Below are 20747 nucleotides of genomic sequence, written 5' to 3'. Positions count from 1 at the left end.
TGGTGGTAGGCGGTGAACGGTGGGTGGTGGTGATGGACGGTTGTGGTGGTGGGTGGTGGACGATGATGGTGGCCAACAATGGGTGGTGGTGGTGGATGGTGGTGGCGGCGGACGGTGGCGGTGGCGGGTGGTAGTGGCGCGGACGGTGGGTGGTGGTGGTAGTGGACGATGGTTGTGGCCGACGGAGATGGTGGTGGTGGGTGGTTAACGGTGGTGGTGGTGAGTGGTTGACGGTGGTGGTGGCGGTAGAAGGTGGGTGGTGGTGGTGGGTGGTGGTGGCGACGGAAGGTGGTGGTGGCGGCAGACGGTGGATGGTGGTGGTGGTGGTGGCGGACGATGGGTGGTGGTGTGATGGTGGCGGACGGTGGGTGGTGGTGGTGTTGGACATTGGGTGTTGGTACTTGGTATGATGTTAAGAAGTGTGAAGATGGTGAAAAAAGCTTATTTTTTAAGACCATAAAAGCAGTTTTCAGATCTTTTATTTTTTTTAAAACAAACTGTCTTCAAGAGCTTATGTCTGCGCGCCCGCAAACATAGGCTCCTTACAGACCTTATAAGCAAAAACAACACAATCTAAGCTATTGTGTAAAAATGGGCTGTATTGGGCTTAATTAGAAGTGGATCACAAATAGTTAATTAATCGGTTTGGGTTTTATAGTTGAATGAAATTCATGAGAAAACCAAATAAATTATTATTCAGTTTAAAACCGAACCGAAAACTAAAATCACGTGAACCGCATTTTCTACACCAAAAATCTAATTTGCTCCGTTTGGTTTAGAATGTATGTTCTAACCAAACCTATAACACCCAAAAGACTGACTCATAATGAAAATTAAGAAACCAAGAATAATCTTAAAAAGATGAAAAAGTTTAGTTCAATAGTAAAAAGCCTACTTTGAGTATATAGGTAGTTATGGTGCCTACTTGGCTCGGATCCAATTGAGCCTATGTTCCAACATGTATGTAACGAATTGGTCTAACCTTCCGGCATGTGTTATCGTTCTATGCACTCTCGTCTGTAGCCTATGTGTGACACATGTCACTTTATGGTGGTGTCAACTCATTATTCATGGGATCTGGTGTTAGGCCTAACTGGTTCCTAGTGGGCTTAAAGCGGGTTTCTATCACTTTCTCATATATGAACTTGGCATGATCTACGATACCCGAACCGATCAGATCCAATTATTTACAATAGGCTCAGTTTTCTGGTTATGAGAATATCATTAATTAAGTCTGGGTCAACTATTACGGGTAAGACTCGTTTGTTGACCCCTATGCCCATTTCAAAGTTTTCAATATCAAACATTAATTTTATCCAAATCCTACCATAATTAATATGTTAATTCCAGAATTGAGTATCATAAAACAAACCAATATATTCTGTAACGTTAGGCCAAATTATTAACTATGAAAGAACGAGAATGAGCTAACAAGAACATGAAACTTTGTTTCTGATCATTCATTAGATTCCATGAGAGGTGGCATTTGTCAAGCAGCAATCAACGGCAGTCAAGATGGAGCCTTAGATTTGTATTGACTTTCTTGCATGTATCATGCACACACCCACGTTACTTTTTTCATAGGTTCACATGAACCTATATATTCATGCAACTCTAATTATGTTTCTAAGATTGTGTAACATTTTTATATATACAAAGAGTTTAATAAGCACTAGTGCAAATTAAACATGATATCTAATTTTAAAAACACATATTGTGTTTTGGTGATAATAAATAATGTGACATAAATATTAGATGTAAATATTTATATGTACTTTTATTCAACAACCTAAGAAACCAAGAAGATTGACAACTAACTAACTATTTATACTATAGATTGTTAGGCCAATGTCTCATTTTCAATATAAATGCATCCATATTTCAGTTTTACTAAACAAAAAGAAGAGGATTGTGTTGAGATTTAAAGAGTGGTCCGACTTAGTATGGAAAGTTGAAAACTTGGAACAAATTAAGGAAAATCAACATGCTTTTGTGGTTGAAAAAACTCCATTTGAGTTCTTTTCAAATTCAAATATATGGCCTGGTCAAAATACCATTATTTTCCAAGTGTGTTACATTAATTAAGTTAATATTCATCTAAGTGGAAAATGTGTTTTAAATGTTGTTTGATACATATATAAATAATGCAATGATTTCATTTGAAAAGAATAAATGTTGTTCACAAAGAGCATAAGATTAGATGACTACTAGTACTACAGTGAGATCATAGTGCTTCCATACTCCCCTTTGACTTTTTTCAAAGTTAGGAGGTGTTGATTTATAAAAGAAAACCACAACCCATGTTCAAAACTGTAACTTCAAACTCCGTACGAGTACTTAGGCATTGATCAACCTCATAATAACAAGAGAAGAAGCAAACTAGGATAGTTAAGGCTGATATGTGTCATCTTATAGGAAAGCCAATTGCAATCTTATCATTTAAAAAAAACTTGACGAAATTTTAAGTTTATGAATCAACTTTTGGCGTGTATAAATCACCACTTAAAAAGTACTTAAAGCACTATGTTGTCGTGATATTATTATAGATATTAAAAAAAACTCAACATATATGTGTCTTTAGGGTTTGTTTGAACAAACGTTCATTTTTCTTTTTGCAAATTAAAATTCATTAGACTCAATTAATTTGTATTATTTATTTGCGCTAAAACATATGTTGTGTAACCTAGCTCATTATCTTGAGTTAGATTAGATTTCACTGAGATTTCTACGTATCAAATAGTTAGGCTACGTGAAATAAAGGGTTACAAAATTGAGGGATTATTGACACATGGTGCCACATTAGCAAATGAGTTTATTCATTTTAGGGGTGTAGTGGTTTTTAACCCCCCCCCCCCCCCCCAAATACACACACACTTATCACTTAATATCGTCGGGCCGGTGTTGTAGCTCAAATTCACTAAAAAAAACCCTCAATCAGCTTGTCACCTGTTTGACACTTCACACCCTTAAAGTGTAGACTTCTATTTAACTAATTTGAAGTTTTCTAAAAAGTATTAAAATAATATATTAACTGCTCTATAGATCTATCCTAGAAAAAAAATTTATTTTTAAATTTAAGTTTATTAAACATAAATGCCAAAGGCAGTCCAAATTTCTCTGACTATCCTCCTACTTAAAAGATTTAATCTAACTTTTTTTTTATATGAATGAATATTTGGATTGGAGGAGAGTGTGAAAGTAATAAAGAGAGGATAAGTTGTGGGAACTAGTTGTTTGTTGAATAAACAAACAAATAAAAACCTTCTATATATTCTTAACCAACTTCTTGATTTCCTCATTTCACAAAGCACAAAACAATAACATAACCATGGAACCCAAAGTCCTAATAATATTATTCCTTGCATTAATACATGCATCATCCCAATTAGTCTCATCTTCCACCACCCTCACCCAACAAAACACATATTCCACATTCATCAAAACCTCATGCAACTCCACAACCTACCCATCCATCTGCCTCAAATCACTCCTCCCCTACGCCTCCACCGTCAAGTCGAACCCGCTTCAACTCGTCAACGTCGCCCTCTCCACCACCCTCAAATCCGCCAACGCCACCCTCTCCACCGTCACCAAATTATCCAAAACCAAACAAATAACCGAATGGGAGGCTAAAGTGGTTAAAGACTGCATAGGAGATATTAAAGACTGCATGGATGAAATCCAAAACACCATCAAGGAAGTAAATAATATTAATATTACTGCCAACAAGAGGTTTGCGATCTCTAACGCTCAGACTTGGACTAGTGCCGCCATCACCGACGAGAATTCGTGCATTGATGGCTTTTCGGACCGACAAATGAATAATCCGGCTGTGAAGAAGAAGATAAGGAACAGCATTGTGAATCTTGCAAGGGTTAGCAGTAATGCTTTGTATCTTATCAACCATCTATCAGTTTAAAATCTTTATTTTGAAAAAAACCCTAATGATAATTATATGATTTCTAGTTTGGATTTGTTTCTATGATAAATAAATTGTAACATACGTAATTTAATTTTATGATTTATGCAACTATTGGATTGCTATGGTTACTATTCAATTATATATGTATCGTGTAAAAATAACAAGTATTTGGATTTATTTATTTTTTCCATTCGAAAAAAAAAACAGGCTGAAATCTTCTAAGCCTTCACTAAACTTAGCAAAATATGTGATTGTTACTCGATGTTAGTGATTTTAGTGTAATTAGGGATTAACATAGCATGATCCAAGGGACGCCATGGCATGGTCCAAGAGGCAGCGCCCCTGTTTGGACATTTGTTGCTTCATTAAAATTGTATCCAAAATTTAATTTAATTCAATTTCGTTATAAATTTTAGTGTAATCAACATGAGTGTCCATTTGTATTTTGAATTTTAAACATGTAAACCATTGTGATAACCGCTTTACAGTTATCACTTACCCAACCCTAATCTCACTCATCTTGATCATACGACATCATTCTCTGGTTGATCATATATTCTCTCACAAAACATACTTTATTCTTGCTCAAAATTCTGAGTTTATCCGATAAATTCATTTGTGAACCACAAATATTTTTGATCTGAAAGTGTGATCACGACTCTCAGATTTTCAAGATAATTCGTTTGCAGAAAATTCTCCAAACACGCGATCATATCAACCACATTTCACTTGCATATGACCTTATTTTAAATTATCAAATTACATTGTACATAAACAAATTATCTTTTTTTTCAAATAATTAAGGATGTTACTCATGGGATTCTTTATTTGTGAGTGTAGAATATGTTATTCTACGCTAAAGCATAAAGGAAGAGGTAACGAACCAAATGATAATTAAAAGGGAGAGGAAACATACCAACCTAGGAATCTAGGATTCAAGTTTCAAATATCTTTATAATGAGAGTAAATTAAAGTGTTGTACTATATTTTGAAAAGAATAACGAGAGCCATGAGTAAACGGAGAACATACTTCTCTTCTAAGGTGGGATTAGAGCCGTTTGCAACAAAAGTAAGAGTTAAGAGCGTCATAACATTTTAATAACTAGAATGCAATGCATGCAAATATGTAATGCCAAAAGTCAAGTCAGGGGAGGCTCGAAGGGTGTGCGAGCCGCATCATCGGCCGGGGCAAGTAAGTTTCGGGGGCACACATTTTTTTATACATATTACATATATATGTTTTTTGGTGTTAAAAATAAGGTTAATTATTTCCAATGGTTTATGAGATATACTGAACATGTATTTGAAACTATAATTCTCACTCACTTAAGAACAAACATATTTATAACTCAAATTGATTACCACTAGACTACTGAAAGTCTTTTGATAAACTAAACCTACCTGCCCACATTTCTAAGTGCCTAAATGAGTGTTTTCATGTTGGGTATGTTGGTCGTAGATCATGAAATTCAATTCATTAATTCTAAGGCATGCTAAATAGATAATCAGTTTAAGATAGAAAGTTATAAGAACTTGTAAAAAACGAAAGCATGTGCATAGTGGTTTACAAATTAGAAGAAGAGTAAGAGAATGCGATTCCATAATTATGTTATGTATTATAGTAAAGCGTCATGGAACATCCTCTTTACACCTGAAACACATAAAAATATGTCAAAGATAGATAATAATAATAATAATAATAATAATAATAATAATAATAATAATAATAATAATAATAATAATAAAAAAAGTCAACAATACTGAAAACATTAATATAGCAAAACACATGAAAGATCTTGTTGTAAGGACATCCAAACCAATCAGATTGCTTGTTCGTTTTCCAATAAATGGGGACAGGTCCTAATGTAAGCGAATATGCAGTTGTGCTTGTTCGTTTTCCAATAAATGGGGGCAGGTCCTAATGTAAGCGAATATCCGGTTGTGCGTAAGGACACCCAAGCCGATTAGAATCACAATATGTGATAAGAACCGGCTCCTTCTGTAACAGTCTAGCTACCATCGCACCATAATAATATTGTCCGCTTTGGGCCTCCTTGGTTTTAAAAAGCGCGCTTAAAGCGCAAAAAAGCGCAAAGCGCCCTAAGGCGCAGGCTCCATCGCTTTTGTGTACATAAGGCGCACTCTGTACAAGAAGCGCAGCAGAGGCGCAAAAAGCGCACCAAAAAGCGCACAAAAAAGCACAAAAAGAGCGCGCTTCATGTACACGACAACGTTTTGTGCATCCGGACATTGTACACTAGGCTTTTGAGCCTATACTTATATAAAATATATACTAAATCATATATAAAGCTATATATTGGGTAGTGATGCTAAAAAATATATGGGATACATAAAAAATTTTTACATAAGCAGTTTGCGCCTCACGTACGGAAAGCTCGTCGCTTTTGCGCTTCACGCTTTGCGCCTTAGTTTTTGACCCTGTCGCTTTTGTGCGCTTTACGCTTTTTAAAACCAAGCGCTTAACTGTGGAATTCTCCTCTCATTCACTACCATTAAGCGCCCAAAACGCGTTATGATGGAGAAGGTATCCACCTCCTTATAAAGAATGCTTAGTTCTCCTCCCCAACCAATATGGGATGTCACACTTTGGCACAGGGGGGAAGAATCCGTTTTGCACGTGTTCCTTTTAAGTATCTTAAGAATTGATTTAGAACCTTCATGTGATTGTTTTTTGTTTTTTTAAAAAAGGGAGTAAGCATGTGCGTCACGACATGAAATTTATTCGAAACCGCCATAGTGATTGAAAACCTTAACTCGAAAAAACAAACTCTTAATTAAAGATAGATGTGCACATATCGGGTATTTTTAGAAACCGTCCGGGTAAAGTCAACAAAAGTCAAAATCTAGTCAGGTAGGAACATGTTCCGAGTATAGTCGGGTATTTGTCCTGGTTTTTTTGGGTTTCGATTCGCTTTTTTTGAAAGACAAACAATTAAATAAAACCACTCTGGTTAGAAATTTCTAACAGAAACAAGACAAAATTACATATGAAGTAATGGGTTTTTAAGCCATGCCACCCAGTTTATACTAGGGATGTGCATGGGTCGGTTTGGGGCGAATTTGAGCCAAACCCATAACCATGTTGGTTAATGGATAATCATAACCATAACAGACCCGTTATGGCGGTTTCCGTTAATCAGTTTTGAATGTTATAGTGGGTCGGTTAACCATAACCAAAACAATGTAATTATGCCTAAAAGTTTGGCACAAATTATTACATAAACAACGATATGACATAATACAACAAAGTATATATATAATCCATTAAATAAATATCAATTTATCAAACAAGGAGAATGACATTATATAATTCAACAATGAAGTTTAACTTAAATTTATAACAAGCGTAGAACCAAAATCATCAAAATGATATAATCCAACAATATGTTAGTGAAAGTTAATCCCAAACATATTGTTGGTTAAATAAATGTGTCGGTTTGGTTATGGTGATTTTGAAATTATCTTTAACCAAAACCGACTCGTATTTGACGGTTTTTAAAAGTTTATTAAACCGACTCATCGGTTATGACAGTTATCGGTTAAAATTGGTTCGGTTATGTCGGTTATGGTTCGGTTAATGGTTATGATGGTTAAGTCGCACACTTTTCTTTATACGATGCTTAAAGTTACGAGACGAATACCACATAAACATTATAATCAAAAAGAGGCTTTCTCATTATTATTATTATTATTATTATTATTATACGCATTGTTCGTTCTGGTTTCTGTGAATCAAATTGATTTCATCCATCAATTAATCAATCAATCAAACATAGACAAGGACTTCAGGTTCGTTTTGCACTTTCAGTTTGATTTTATGGTTAGGGCTTCGTTAGATTAGGTTTTATACCATCAAATTTAGAATTGGCCGTGTGTGTATATATATATATTCATGTTTATGCTTAATAATAATAATAATGATTGCTCTAATATTCAATTACAATTAGGGATCCTGTAGTCTTAAGCACTAATTTTCAGCCATCATTTAATAATTGTGTTGGATTTGCATGCCATGTAGACTGACTGACTGACTGTTATGATGATATTGATTTGTGTTATGGCATGCTGCTCTATGTTATGTTAAATTAGCTAGTGTTTTTATTTATTTATTTTTGGTTAAATTATTTATTTATTTACATTTAGGGTTGAAGACGGTGGAGGGGATGTGAGTGATCTTACTCGTCGCAGGGGCATCCTTAAACCAATCAATTCCGGGAGCAAATCCGCCGCTTCGATTCACGACATATCCATTTCCACTAAAAAAATTTTGGACCTCCTGAATGAGTCCGAATCACTACTACCCTCTAGTTACTCCTCCCACGAGTCCGAAAAAGAAGTTAACGTATTCTTCGACGAAGATTCCGACATTCAAGTTGTATGCAAACTCACTTACTAGTTGTTGTTTTTTAACTAATAATTATTGTTTATTCGGTTTTGAAATTGATGTTTTTTTTTATTTACAGAGATTTGAAGATTTGAATATCTCTCCTGAGTTAATGAAGGGATTGTGTGTGGATATGAAGTTTGTGAGGCCCACTAAGATCCAGTCCATGAGCTTGCCGATGATACTAACTCCGCCTTACAAGAATGTGATGGTTCAGGCGCCTATGGTCTCCGGGAAGACAACTTGTTTTGTGCTCGCTATGCTCAATCGCGTTGATCCTACGCTACCTGCTCCCCAGGCTCTTTGTTTGTGTCCAACCAGAGGGCACGCCACTGAGGTTAGTTAGTGTTTCGTTCTCTTTATTACTCGCTAAACAGTATGTCACACCCGGCCCTGAACGGCGGAAACAGCCGGGCGCGCGCGAGTGGGGATTGATAATTAAGCACGGGCCATTGCAAACATTCAAAGTAAGATTTTCATTGCGCATGAAATGTTTAATACAAATACATTACATTGTTTAAAAATTACATAAAAACATCCAAGTATGAAAACTGTTGAATATTTCCACGCCATATCCCCTTGCGCGGCGGGAACAACCGCGCGCATCGAAGGGATAGAACTAAAATCTTCCAAAAAGCTAGTTTTAGATGTTCAGCGTGAGGTGCTCTAAGTGTGACTCCATGCGCTATCTAGTTATCTCCTGAAAGACACGTAAAACATTTGAATCAGTATAAACTGAGTGAGTTCACAAGTTTTAGTAACTTGATAATTCGTATTGCATCACAGTCTTGATAAAAATCATTCTGAAACATAATTCTGATAGCATCATTAAAACACGTGCTTAGTAAAACATAGTTCTGATAACATATTCTGATAAAATCGTTCCGCGGGCTACGCGCGAACATTTCTGGGAACCGTGCTCGTCTGTGTAAGTGGCGCTGCCACTACGAGCGAAATAAGTAATACCGTCCCGCGGTTTACGCGCGGACACTTCTGAAAAACCGTGCTCGTCTGTGTAAGTGGCGCTGCCACTACGAGCGAAATAATACCGTCCCGCGGGTTACGCGCGGACGTTGTGCCAGAAAATAAGGCGCTCGTCTGCGTAAGAGGAGCGACCTCTACGAGCGGGCTCAATCCCATAGTACTGCCCCGTGACATGCTAGGCACTCGTCTGTGTAAGAGGTGCGACCCCTACGAGTGGGTGGATCAAACCAGCAGTCCATACCCTTAGAGTTCCAATGGTAAAGTGATCACTTACTCGTATCGCTCTCTCATCGAAAACCATAGATAACCGTTTGCATTGCTCGTAAGTATACCATAATGAACATTATTTAAACACATAATTGCTTGCATTGCTTGTAAGAGTATCATGATAAAACATAATTTAGGTACGTGTCCCTCGCCCCGAAAACAGTTTAAAAATAGTGAAAACAGTGATAATAGGGGCTGTGAGACTCACCTGTGGTTCTTGTTAAGGGATTAATCGAGATTCGGGTTTTCTTGGTGTTGGCCTCGGAATTGAAGGTCTAGAATACGATTAAATAACAAGTATATATATTAAGATCAAGAAATAGGAGAATATAAGGGTTGGAAAGTAGATCTCAGGGTTATAATCTCGGCTTACCTAGTAACAGGAACGGAATTGAAAATCAAACGGATGCTTGGACGATGATTAGTGCAATTTGCAGTTTTAAGAGAGAAGTTTGAAGTGTGTTTGGGTGATAATTTGGGTTACATATTTATAGGCAAGATTTAGGGGAACACAATCCCTTGCTTTAGGGGATTGTAATCTTTTCATATCTAGGTGTAATGATGATAAAGTATGGAAATTATTATTATTTATTTAAAAGTGGAGGAGTGGATAAAAGATTCTGATTTGATTTGGACAGGGCATGCAGGTCTGTGGTTGGTGGGAGTAGGGTGGCTGACAGTTGACTTTTCATGTTACAGTATGCTTTTTCAGGTGCTTTTGTCAGTGTACAGTTAAAAAGTAGAAATTTCTGAAACACGCTACTGTTTCCTTTTGGGCGGGAATAATCCTCCTTAAATCTGGAGATTAGGCTAAGTGTTCTGCGCGTATAACTTTGTGCGCATAGCTTTCTGCGTGAAGGACATTTCTTTGCTGCGGGTAGGTGCGTAACCTTCTCGCAGTCAGGGACATTGAGTTTCATTTGTAGATTCTCCAGGTGGCCTTGGTATTTCAACATAGTGATCAGTTATGTTGAAGTCAATTCCATCTTGGAGCTTCAGACAAACTAACTCTCAATGTTCCCGCCATGCGGGGAGGTTAGTTCTCCTTCCGCACGCGCATAAACGATTTAGGATGCACCCGCCTTAGCATCATGCGGGACGGTCAACCCATCAGACAACATAAAGTTAAGTTACATGAAAACATAAAGCCAAAACATTCGCGCATGGCGCATATAACATATGCCCACGCTGGTTCTAACATAGCGCGCTCGCGCATGGCGCACATAACAATTGCCCGCGCTGATTCTAACATAGCGCGCTCGCGCAGGGCGAACATAACAATTGCCCGCGCTGATTCTAACATAGCGCGCTCGCGCAGGGCGAACATAACAATTGCCCGCGCTGATTCTAACTTAGCGCGCATAATATTCACAATCACCTAATTATTAGGTTGATTACTTAGTTTATAGGATTAGGAAATTACCGGGTGTCACATTTTCCCCCTGTTAAGAGAATTTCGTCCCGAAATTTAGGAGACGTCGCTGGCAGAAGCCATGCTCTGAAAGAGGTGTGGGTATTTCTTGCGTATTTGATCTTCTCTTTCCCAAGTGAATTCAGGCCCACGCCTTGAGTTCCATTGAACCTTTACTAACTTGATTCTGCTTCTGCGTAACTTTTGTTCTTTCCAATCGGTTACTGCTATAGGTTCTTCTACGAAGTGCAGTTGTTTGTCGATGTGAATCTCTTCCAACGGCAAAATCAACGTTTCGTCAGATAAGCACTTTTTGAGGTTGGATACATGGAACGTATCATGAACTCCACTGAGTTCGGCGGGTAAACGGAGTTTATAAGCAACCGGACCGATCCTTTCCAGGATCTCAAATGGTCCAATGTAGCGCGGATTCAACTTTCCTCGCTTGCCGAAACGGGGGACTCCTTTCCATGGAGAGACTTTCAAAAGTACTCTATCCCCTACTTGAAACTCCAACGGTTTCCTTCGCACATCTGCGTAGCTCTTCTGTCTGTCGCGCGCTGTCTTAAGGCGATCCCGTATCTGAAAAATCTTGTCTGTTGTTTCTTGGATCAACTCTGGACCAGTCATTTGCCTGTCACCCACTTCAGCCCAACAGAGTGGGGATCTACACTTGCGCCCATACAAAGCTTCAAACGGCGCAGCCTTGAGGCTTGTGTGATAACTGTTGTTGTAAGAAAATTCAACCAATGGGAGATGAGTATCCCAGCTACCTCCGAAATCGATTGCGCACAGCGCGCAACATATCTTCCAATGTCTGGATTGTTCGCTCGCTTTGTCCATCCGTTTGGGGATGATATGCCGTACTCATGTCAAGACGAGTACCTAAAGCCCCTTGTAACGATCTCCAAAACCTTGAGGTGAACCGACTATCTCTATCAGAAATGATGGACACTGGGACTCCATGTTTTGAAACTACTTCTCGAATATACAATCGGGCTAACTTTTCCATCTTATCGGTTTCCTTGATCGGCCGGAAGTGCGCTGACTTAGTTAGCCGATCTACAATAACCCAGATCGTGTCATAACCCCCAGGTGTCCTTGGCAGTTTGGTGATGAAGTCCATAGAGATTTGTTCCCACTTCCACATGGGAATTTCTGGCTGCTGAAGTAACCCCGACGGCTTCTGGTATTCAGCCTTTACCTTCGAACACGTCAGGCACTTACTGACATACGTCGCGATGGCGCCTTTAAGATTGGGCCACCAATACAGCGCTTTAACATCTTGGTACATCTTGTCTGCGCCAGGATGTACGGAATACCGCGTCTTGTGAGCTTCGTTTAATACTTGCTCGCGCAATCCTCCCTTGAGAGGGACCCATATCCGGTTAGCGAAATATAGATTGCCGTTCTCTTTAAGTTCCAAACTTTTAATCATACCCCCAAGGGATTCGTTTTTAACAAACTCTGGTTTCAAGGCTTCTTGCTGAGCGTCTCGGATGCGGGTAGAGAGATCTGCGCGAATGGTCAACCTTAGAGCCTTGACTCGTAGCGTTTTTATTCGCTCCTTCCTACTTAGCGCGTCTGCTACCACATTCGCCTTTCCAGGGTGGTACTTAATTTCACAATCATAATCATTCAACAACTCCACCCATCTTCGTTGCCTCATGTTTAAATCCTTTTGATCAAATATATGTTGAAGGCTCTTGTGATCCGTAAAGATTATACACTTTGTACCATAGAGGTAATGGCGCCAAATCTTTAGCGCGAAGACAACCGCTCCAAGTTCCAGATCATGCGTTGTGTAGTTCTTTTCATTGGTCTTGAGTTGGCGCGAGGCATACGCTATGACTTTGTCTCGCTGCATAAGGACACATCCGAGTCCCTGATGTGAAGCGTCGCAGTAAACGACGATGTCATCCGTCCCCTCGGGCAGAGACAAAATTGGCGCACTACATAACTTCTGTTTCAACATTTGAAATGCCGCTTCCTGATTTTCGCCCCAAACAAACTTCTTGTCTTTCTGAGTTAGCGCGGTCAGAGGTTGAGCTATCTTGGAGAAGTTCTCAATGAAGCGTCGATAGTAGCCAGCTAGTCCTAGGAATTGCCTCACCTCAGTTGGGGGTTTTTGGCGCTTCCCAGTTTTCGATGGCATTGACCTTGGAAGGATCGACGTGTATTCCTTTCTCGTTTACAACGTGACCGATAAAGTGAACTTCTCTAAGCCAAAACTCACACTTTGAAAACTTCGCGTACAACTTTTCCTTCCTCAACAATTCCAAAATCAATCTCAGGTGTCGCTCATGCTCGGCCTTGGTCCGAGAGTAAATCAGAATATCATCTATAAACACAATCACAAACTTGTCCAAGTATGGTTTGCACACGCGGTTCATCAGATCCATGAATACAGCCGGCGCATTAGTTAGCCCGAATGGCATCACTAAGAACTCATAATGGCCGTATCTAGTTCGGAAGGCTGTTTTCGGCACATCTTCCTCATGGACCCTAAGTTGGTGGTATCCTGACCGTAGATCTATCTTCGAATAATAACTGGATCCCTGCAACTGGTCAAATAAGTCGTCAATCCTCGGTAAGGGGTACCGATTCTTGACTGTCAGCTTGTTCAGCTCCCTGTAGTCAATACACATCCGGAAGGAACCATCCTTCTTCTTTACAAACAGTACTGGAGCTCCCCAAGGTGAGAAGCTTGGGCGTATGAAACCCTTATCCAATAGTTCCTGTAGCTGATTGGATAGCTCTTGCATCTCAGATGGAGCTAATCGATAAGGCGCTCGAGCTACTGGCGCAGCTCCTGGGACTAAATCAATACGAAATCCGACTTGTCGCGGCGGCGGCGGTAATCCGGGCAAATCTTCAGGAAAAACTTCTGGAAATTCGCGCACTACTGGTAAGTCTTCAATTCTTCGCTCATCTCCTTTCTTCTCTACGACATGCGCCAGGAAGGCGTAGCACCCTTTCCTTAGGCACTTGCGCGCCTTTAGGCACGAAATCAGTTTCGTCGCAACTCCCCTTCTTTCCCCTTGAATTACCAAGGTTTCTCCGTTCAACAGTGGAACCCGAACCTGCTTCTCATGGCAGATAACCTCCGCGTGGTTCTCGACTAACCAATCCATACCTACCACAATGTCAAAACTTCCCAAGTCTATTGGCAACAAGTTAATATTGAACCCGTGACCTCCCATGACTATTACACATTGTTCAGTTCTTTCGTTCGCGCATAACTGCCTACCATTGGCTAGTTCTATAGTATAAGGTGTGTCTAGCCTACTGGTTGCTAGGCCTAGGGAGTCTTTAAACTCAGCGGATATAAAACTTAGGTCAGCGCTAGTATCAAATAAGACAGATGCAAAATGGCCGTTAAGCAAAAACGTACCGGTTACCACATTCGGCTCTTCTTTAGCTTCGCCCGCGCCGATCACAAAAGCTCTCCCGCGAGCTTGGTTTCCCTTTTGTGGGCAATCCCGATTGAAATGCCCTGGTTTCCCGCATGCGTAGCAGTTGTCACTGGCTCCAGCTTCCTTAGCACGGCAATTCACCGTCTTGTGCCCTGGCCTGTTACATTTGGCGCACATGACGCTCGCGCATTCACCCTCGTGGTGAAACTTGCATTTGTTGCACCATGGGTAAGGCCCGCTGTATCCTTTCCTTGATGGCTCCGCGGCTTGGATCGCGTAAACCCTTGCGCTCTCCTGCTTCTTGAACGGTGGCTGCTTGGAGTCGGACCCTCGGTGGTGAGAGTTCCATTTCCTCTTGGAGTCAGAGGTTCGCTGCTCGTTTCCGCGCGTAGTCAACATACCCGCACGGACCGTATCCCTTGTAAGGGTGATGGCCCGCGCTACCCGCCTCATCAAAGGTTGGAGGCGCTGCGGCGTTGAGCGGAACCCTAACAACAGGAGGTAACCCAAAGATATATCTCTCGATCTTCTTTTCCTCCGTGTTTGCCATGTCTGGCACCAACTGGCAAAGCTCGTTGAACCGGTTGTTGTAGGCGTCGATATCCGTTCCTACCATGGTGTGGTTCCAGAATTCCTGTTGTAGGCTCTGAATTTCTGCGCGAGAGCAGAACTTTCTTATCATCATTTCCTTCAGCTCCTCCCAGGTCTTGTGAAGAGCAACTTCTCGCCCCAAGGTCTTCACTTGAAGCTTCCACCAAGACGAAGCTGCTTCTTGGAACATGCAGGTCGCGTAAAGGACCTTCTGGTTCTCACTACATCCGCTAATGGAGAGAACTGTCTCCATCTTGTCAATCCAGTTGTAGAGCCCAATGGCCCCTTCGGTACCCTTGAATGGCCAAGGCCTACAGGCCATAAATGTCTTATAGGAGCACCCTTTGTCCAAGGCTCCTGATTCGGGTTCTGGGGTCTCGTTCTGACGACCCTGACTAGATTCGGCCTTGCTGGCCTCATGTGTCGCGATCGCCTGCGCGATTATTTCCGCGAGTTCCTCGGGTGTCATGGTAATTCCCTTGGCTCTAGTTGGAGGCATTCTCGCTTTAAAAGAGTGAAAATATATCAAACTTAGCGCATGTACTCTGAGCACATAATGTTCTTATCTTTATTCAATAGACACTGTGTGACCCGTGTTCCTAAGTGTGTGTATAGTTTCTTTTGAAAATATTTTCTTTGAAAAATATTTCATGCGATTCCCCAACGGTTATAGTCTAGGTTAAAACTTCTTTTCCTAGTTCGCTATAACCAGTGCTCTGATACCAATCTACACAGACGAGCACGGTTTTTCAGAAGTGTCCGCGCGTAAACCGCGGGACGGTATTACTTATTTCGCTCGTAGTGGCAGCGCCACTTACACAGACGAGCACGGTTCCCAGAAATGTTCGCGCGTAGCCCGCGGAACGATTTTATCAGAATATGTTATCAGAACTATGTTTTACTAAGCACGTGTTTTAATGATGCTATCAGAATTATGTTTCAGAATGATTTTTATCAAGACTGTGATGCAATACGAATTATCAAGTTACTAAAACTTGTGAACTCACTCAGTTTATACTGATTCAAATGTTTTACGTGTCTTTCAGGAGATAACTAGATAGCGCATGGAGTCACACTTAGAGCACCTCACGCTGAACATCTAAAACTAGCTTTTTGGAAGATTTTAGTTCTATCCCTTCGATGCGCGCGGTTGTTCCCGCCGCGCAAGGGGATATGGCGTGGAAATCTTCAACAGTTTTCATACTTGGATGTTTTTATGTAATTTTTAAACAATGTAGTGTATTTGTATTAAACATTTCATGCGCAATGAAAATCTTACTTTGAATGTTTGCAATGGCCCGTGCTTAATTATCAATCCCCACTCGCGCGCGCCCGGCTGTTTCCGCCGTTCAGGGCCGGGTGTGACACAGTAGTTGTATCCGCTTGCAATCAAATTTCAAACATTACATTACATTACATCTCTAGAAAATGTTTACATGTTACCTTAAACTGTAAGCTTGATTTAATTACAAAGTATGTATATTCAGGTGGTACTATTATCCTCATAGATGTTGTCTTCTTAGACCGATACGCTAAGTCAGTTTAAAACAAGATACACCGTTTTTTCTTTTTCTTTGATTTGGAGGATGTCTGATTGCTCAGTTTGTGATTTCATATTTATAATATCTTTGATGGCGCAGACAATGGAAGTGGTACTGAATATGGGACAGTTTACTCGCATAACATCGGATTTGGTTCTTCCAGGCGATATATCATCTAAATCTTATTATAATCATATCCCAGTCTCCAAGAGAGCACCAGCGACAGCGCAGGTCGTTATCAGCTCACCGGGTACCGCTTATCAAATGATAGCACTCCACAAGTTGCGTACATCTAATTTGAAGATCATTGTGTTTGAGGAGGCAGATCGAATGATGGTATATTCTATTCGCTTGTTTTGAACATTCATCTTAAATCGTTTTTGTAATGTGTCCACAAGCTGCGTACATCTAAGTCCTTAAGTATTTAACCTGTTATAGGGTATATAAAGGTAACATGTTTGTATCATTTATGCATAACCAAATTTCTGGTCTTTTTTGGAAATTTCAGCCGCTTACATGCAGTCGTTTATACCGCAATGAAATGTCTTAACAGCGGTCTGCAGCTTGTTATCTATCATTTTCTTTAACGTATCTAGTTTATTTTGTTCAGCGCGCTTACAAAGATGATGCTGTAAGGATACTGGAGGAAATTGCCAGGTGGAGTCCCAAATGCCAGGTGTGTTGTCAGTGTATATCAATCAATCAATCAATCATACCCAGTAAAGTCCCACCGACAGCAAAGCTATAAGTAGGGTCTAGGGAGGGTGGGATGTAGGCACACCGTACCTCTATCCAAAGGAATAAAGAGGTGGCTTCCAGAGAGACCCTCGGCTCTAAGTACATGTGTATGAAGCAAAATAAAGGAAATCAAAGTTTAACAGTTATATAAAAACTACTACTACTAATAATAATATTAATAATAAGATCACAATTTAACAGCTATATAAAAACTAATAATAATTATAATAATAATAATATATGTAAGGGAAATACCATTATGGTATGTGACCTAAATAAGTTAAGTCTAAGCCCTAAGGTATTCAATTCTCCCTAAAAATCCTTAACTTTAATTCTACTTCTCCACGAATTCCTATCCTCAAACATGTCCTCGGAGAGGTTTAGGTCTATCAAATCATGCCTAATCCTCTCATCCCAAGTCAATTTCGGTCGTCCTCTACCCCTCCTCCCCTCTATAGTAATGTTTTCTACGGATCTAACAGGATTCGTCGTCTGTCTTCTCTTCACATGTCCAAACCATCTCAATCTCCACTCTCTTATCTTGTCTGCTATGTTCGCCACCCCTAATCTCTCTCGAAACACAGCGTTTCTTATTCGGTCTAGCCTTGTGTGCCCACACATCCAACGTAGCATTCTCATTTCTGCTACTTCCATCTTCCACACTTGTGCCTTCTTGATGGCCCAACAATCGGTTCCATATAGCATTGCAGGTCTAACTGCCACCCTATAAAATTTTCCCTTTAGTTTAGTCGGGAAACTCTTGTCGCACAATATACCTGTGGCTGCTTTCCATCTACACCATCCTACCTGAACTCGATGGGTCACATCACTGTCTAATTCCCCATCGCTCTGTACAAATGATCCTAAATACTTGAATTTCGTTACCAGCGGGACCACCTGCCCTTCAATGGTGATCTGTGCGTCGTCATTGTCGTTTATCCCACCAAAATCACAGTGGAGGTATTCTGTCTTAGATCGGCTAATCTAAGACGTGCAGGTTCTGCTATTTTTTTTTATGTTGTCAGTATAAGGATAACAATTAATTAATTATGTTAATCGAGTTCTGTATATATGTTATTGATTTAAGCAAAACAATGTGCAGGTTCTGCTATTTTCGACTACATTCAGTGACAGAGTGAAGCCTTTTGTATCAACACTTGAGAAAGATCTTTTTGTACAAAAATTCCACCAATTGTCTGTTAACAAAGAAGAACTGTCTTTGGGTTCTTTCAAGCAATATAAAGTGAACGTAGATGATGACGTCTCAAAGCTTATGGTAATAAGGGATAAAATATTGAAGTTTGGCGATGGCTTCTGGCAAACAATTATATATGTCAGAGCTTCAGATAAGGCTCAAATATTACATCAGGCGCTTGTTAAGTGTGGTTATGCGGTAACAACAATTAAAAATGCAATTACAGGCGAAGTTCAAGATAGGATATTTAAAGAATTCAAAGACGGGTCGAGTCGGATTCTAATATCAGCAGATTTTCTCTTTTCAGGGTTTGATCAGTCTCGGGTTTGTATCATCGATCACTCTCCATTTTCGTACATTTTTATATACAGTCTAGTCTAGTAATTATATTTTATTCCACAGGTTAATCTGGTGGTTAACTATGATATCCCAGTTAAACGTTGTGAATATCCTCCAGAGCCTGACTATCAAGCATACTTAAACCGTGTAGGTAGAGCAGGACGGTATGACCGCAAGGGTAATGTTTTTTATTGACTTGTGGTTATGTTTATTTTATGCTTTCATCGTTTACGATTTATATAGTTGTGTCCGTGTAGAACCGATATTGTTACTTGTGTCCCAAAAATGCAACTTTGGACTTGACTATACTTGATAGAAATGTTTATGATGGTACCCGGCTTCGAACGGCTAACGAGTGATTGAAAATTCAAACGATAATGATTCCAATGGATAACCCGGGATACAGACACACCACCCGCGTTAAATCCGATGAGCAAGCCGAATCCGTAATAGGATACAGTCACACCACTATCACGAATAAGGATCCAAAGTTCACCTCTCAAGATGCCAACCTTGAGATAGCAATGGTTTAATTTAGCTTTCCAGTGGGGAAAAAACTAAACAAAATGATAAACATAATTTCTCTGAATTCATTCACGAACTGCAAGTTTTTGTTACAAGAGAAATTACAACTACCCACTACACCATGATCCTATCCTTTAGGGAAATAAACAGAACACGTAAATAGAAAATAAAATGCAGGAAGTAAATTACAATTAGAAAATAAGATAAGATACTTAAAATTAAACTGCATGCATGGATTGAATCTGCTAATGGGCTGATGTGGGCCTCTGGTCACTCAACGTGGGCTACATTTTCAATTCCAACCAAACTGACCCATGAAGTAGTCGACCCGTAATGCAAACTTGACCCGTATCCTGACCCGTATTCTTTGATAACGGCCAATAATTTAAAGGCATCAGTTTGTGACCTTGAATCAGTGGATCGTTTCCATCAGTTTATCTATTGGTCAAATGTCTAAATGAAAACTTGTGGGCAAGGTTTAAAAAGGCATAAGCCGCCTCGGAACGCCTTTTAAACCATGCTTGTGGGCTAAAATCAAAGTCATAGTGGTTACCTAACAGACTATGACTGTTTAGTGTTTACAATCAAACTCATGGGTTGCTTCAGATGATGGATTCTGTCCTAACAGACTGTTTACAATGTTGTTACAGGAGCTGTATTCAACTTACTATGTGATGATAAGGACAGCATAATGATGGAGAAAATCGAGAGACAATTTAACCATAATGTTACCGAGGTAAATATTTCTTACAGTCTATTCTTATAAAATGGAAAACTATATCTATGACTTTTCGTAATCTACTGAGACGTGGTTTTGCGATGGTAAACAAACATACATGGACGAATGTTCACGAACTTAAATGAACAGAGTCAAGGAATCATTGAGTATGGATCTATTGGTGAAATGGCATACTTATCATATATTGTTTCTAACTTTTAGGTGCCATCATGGACAAGTGATGATGACTTCAAAGTCGCGTTGAAGAAAGCTGGTTTGATGTAACGACCACAAGTCAACGTATTGACTTAGTTAAAGATGCCACATTAGAGACTCAGTATTAGACTATACATATACGCTAGGTATAGATGAGAGCAATCAACGCAACGGAATAATATTCACACACATGGACAACCGAAATTAACTCAAGAATACGAGATTTACATGATTTGGTCAAGGAGAGCTACATCCACGAGCTGCAATTAGCACAGTACAAATTACAATTAATCTTTATTATTTTTTTAAAATGGAAAATTCTTTACTCCTAGTCGTAGTGGGTCTTGAAATCAAGACATCCCATTGTTATTGAGTTGTTTCTGTTATTTAACGAATTTAAAAAATTTTGGGTTCATATTTTGTTAAACTCTTAGATATTCTTTATATGATACTTTTTAAGCAAAATTTTGTTCTAATAA

At 39.7% G+C, this 20747-nt stretch overlaps 1 protein-coding gene and 1 pseudogene across 1 annotated transcript; both read left to right on the top strand.

Moving 5' to 3' along the window:
- The first annotated feature begins 3188 nt into the window (after positions 1-3188).
- LOC143627037 (pectinesterase inhibitor 4 pseudogene) lies at positions 3189-3977 on the top strand (annotated as a pseudogene).
- Positions 3978-7559: 3582 nt separating this feature from the next.
- Positions 7560-20337, top strand: LOC143627068 (DEAD-box ATP-dependent RNA helicase 38-like). Its single transcript, XM_077096962.1, has 9 exons — positions 7560-7732; positions 8087-8318; positions 8407-8664; positions 16637-16873; positions 17148-17213; positions 18378-18794; positions 18873-18987; positions 19985-20070; positions 20275-20337. Exons 1-9 carry the CDS (start codon positions 7560-7562, stop codon positions 20335-20337), a joined length of 1647 nt encoding a protein of 548 aa, XP_076953077.1.
- The last annotated feature ends 410 nt before the right edge of the window (positions 20338-20747 follow it).

Source organism: Bidens hawaiensis, unplaced genomic scaffold (genome assembly GCF_021521415.1).
Source record: "Bidens hawaiensis isolate Kalapana, Puna unplaced genomic scaffold, B.hawaiensis_p1.1 tig00004595_1, whole genome shotgun sequence".
NCBI classification, from domain to species: domain Eukaryota; kingdom Viridiplantae; phylum Streptophyta; class Magnoliopsida; order Asterales; family Asteraceae; genus Bidens; species Bidens hawaiensis.
Note: the sequence above shows the minus strand (reverse complement) of the source record. Positions and strands in the feature narration are given on the sequence as shown.

What these genes read in the sequence shown, in the direction of transcription:
- LOC143627068 (XM_077096962.1), top strand. Translation starts at nt 7,560, where the DNA reads ATGCTTAAAGTTACGAGACGAATACCACATAAACATTATAATCAAAAA. An exon ending in AGGAGGCAGATCGAATGATG is followed by an intron (nt 16,874 to 17,147) that starts GTATATTCTATT and finishes TATTTTGTTCAG; the next exon opens with CGCGCTTACAAAGATGATGC. An exon ending in AGGACGGTATGACCGCAAGG is followed by an intron (nt 18,988 to 19,984) that starts GTAATGTTTTTT and finishes ATGTTGTTACAG; the next exon opens with GAGCTGTATTCAACTTACTA.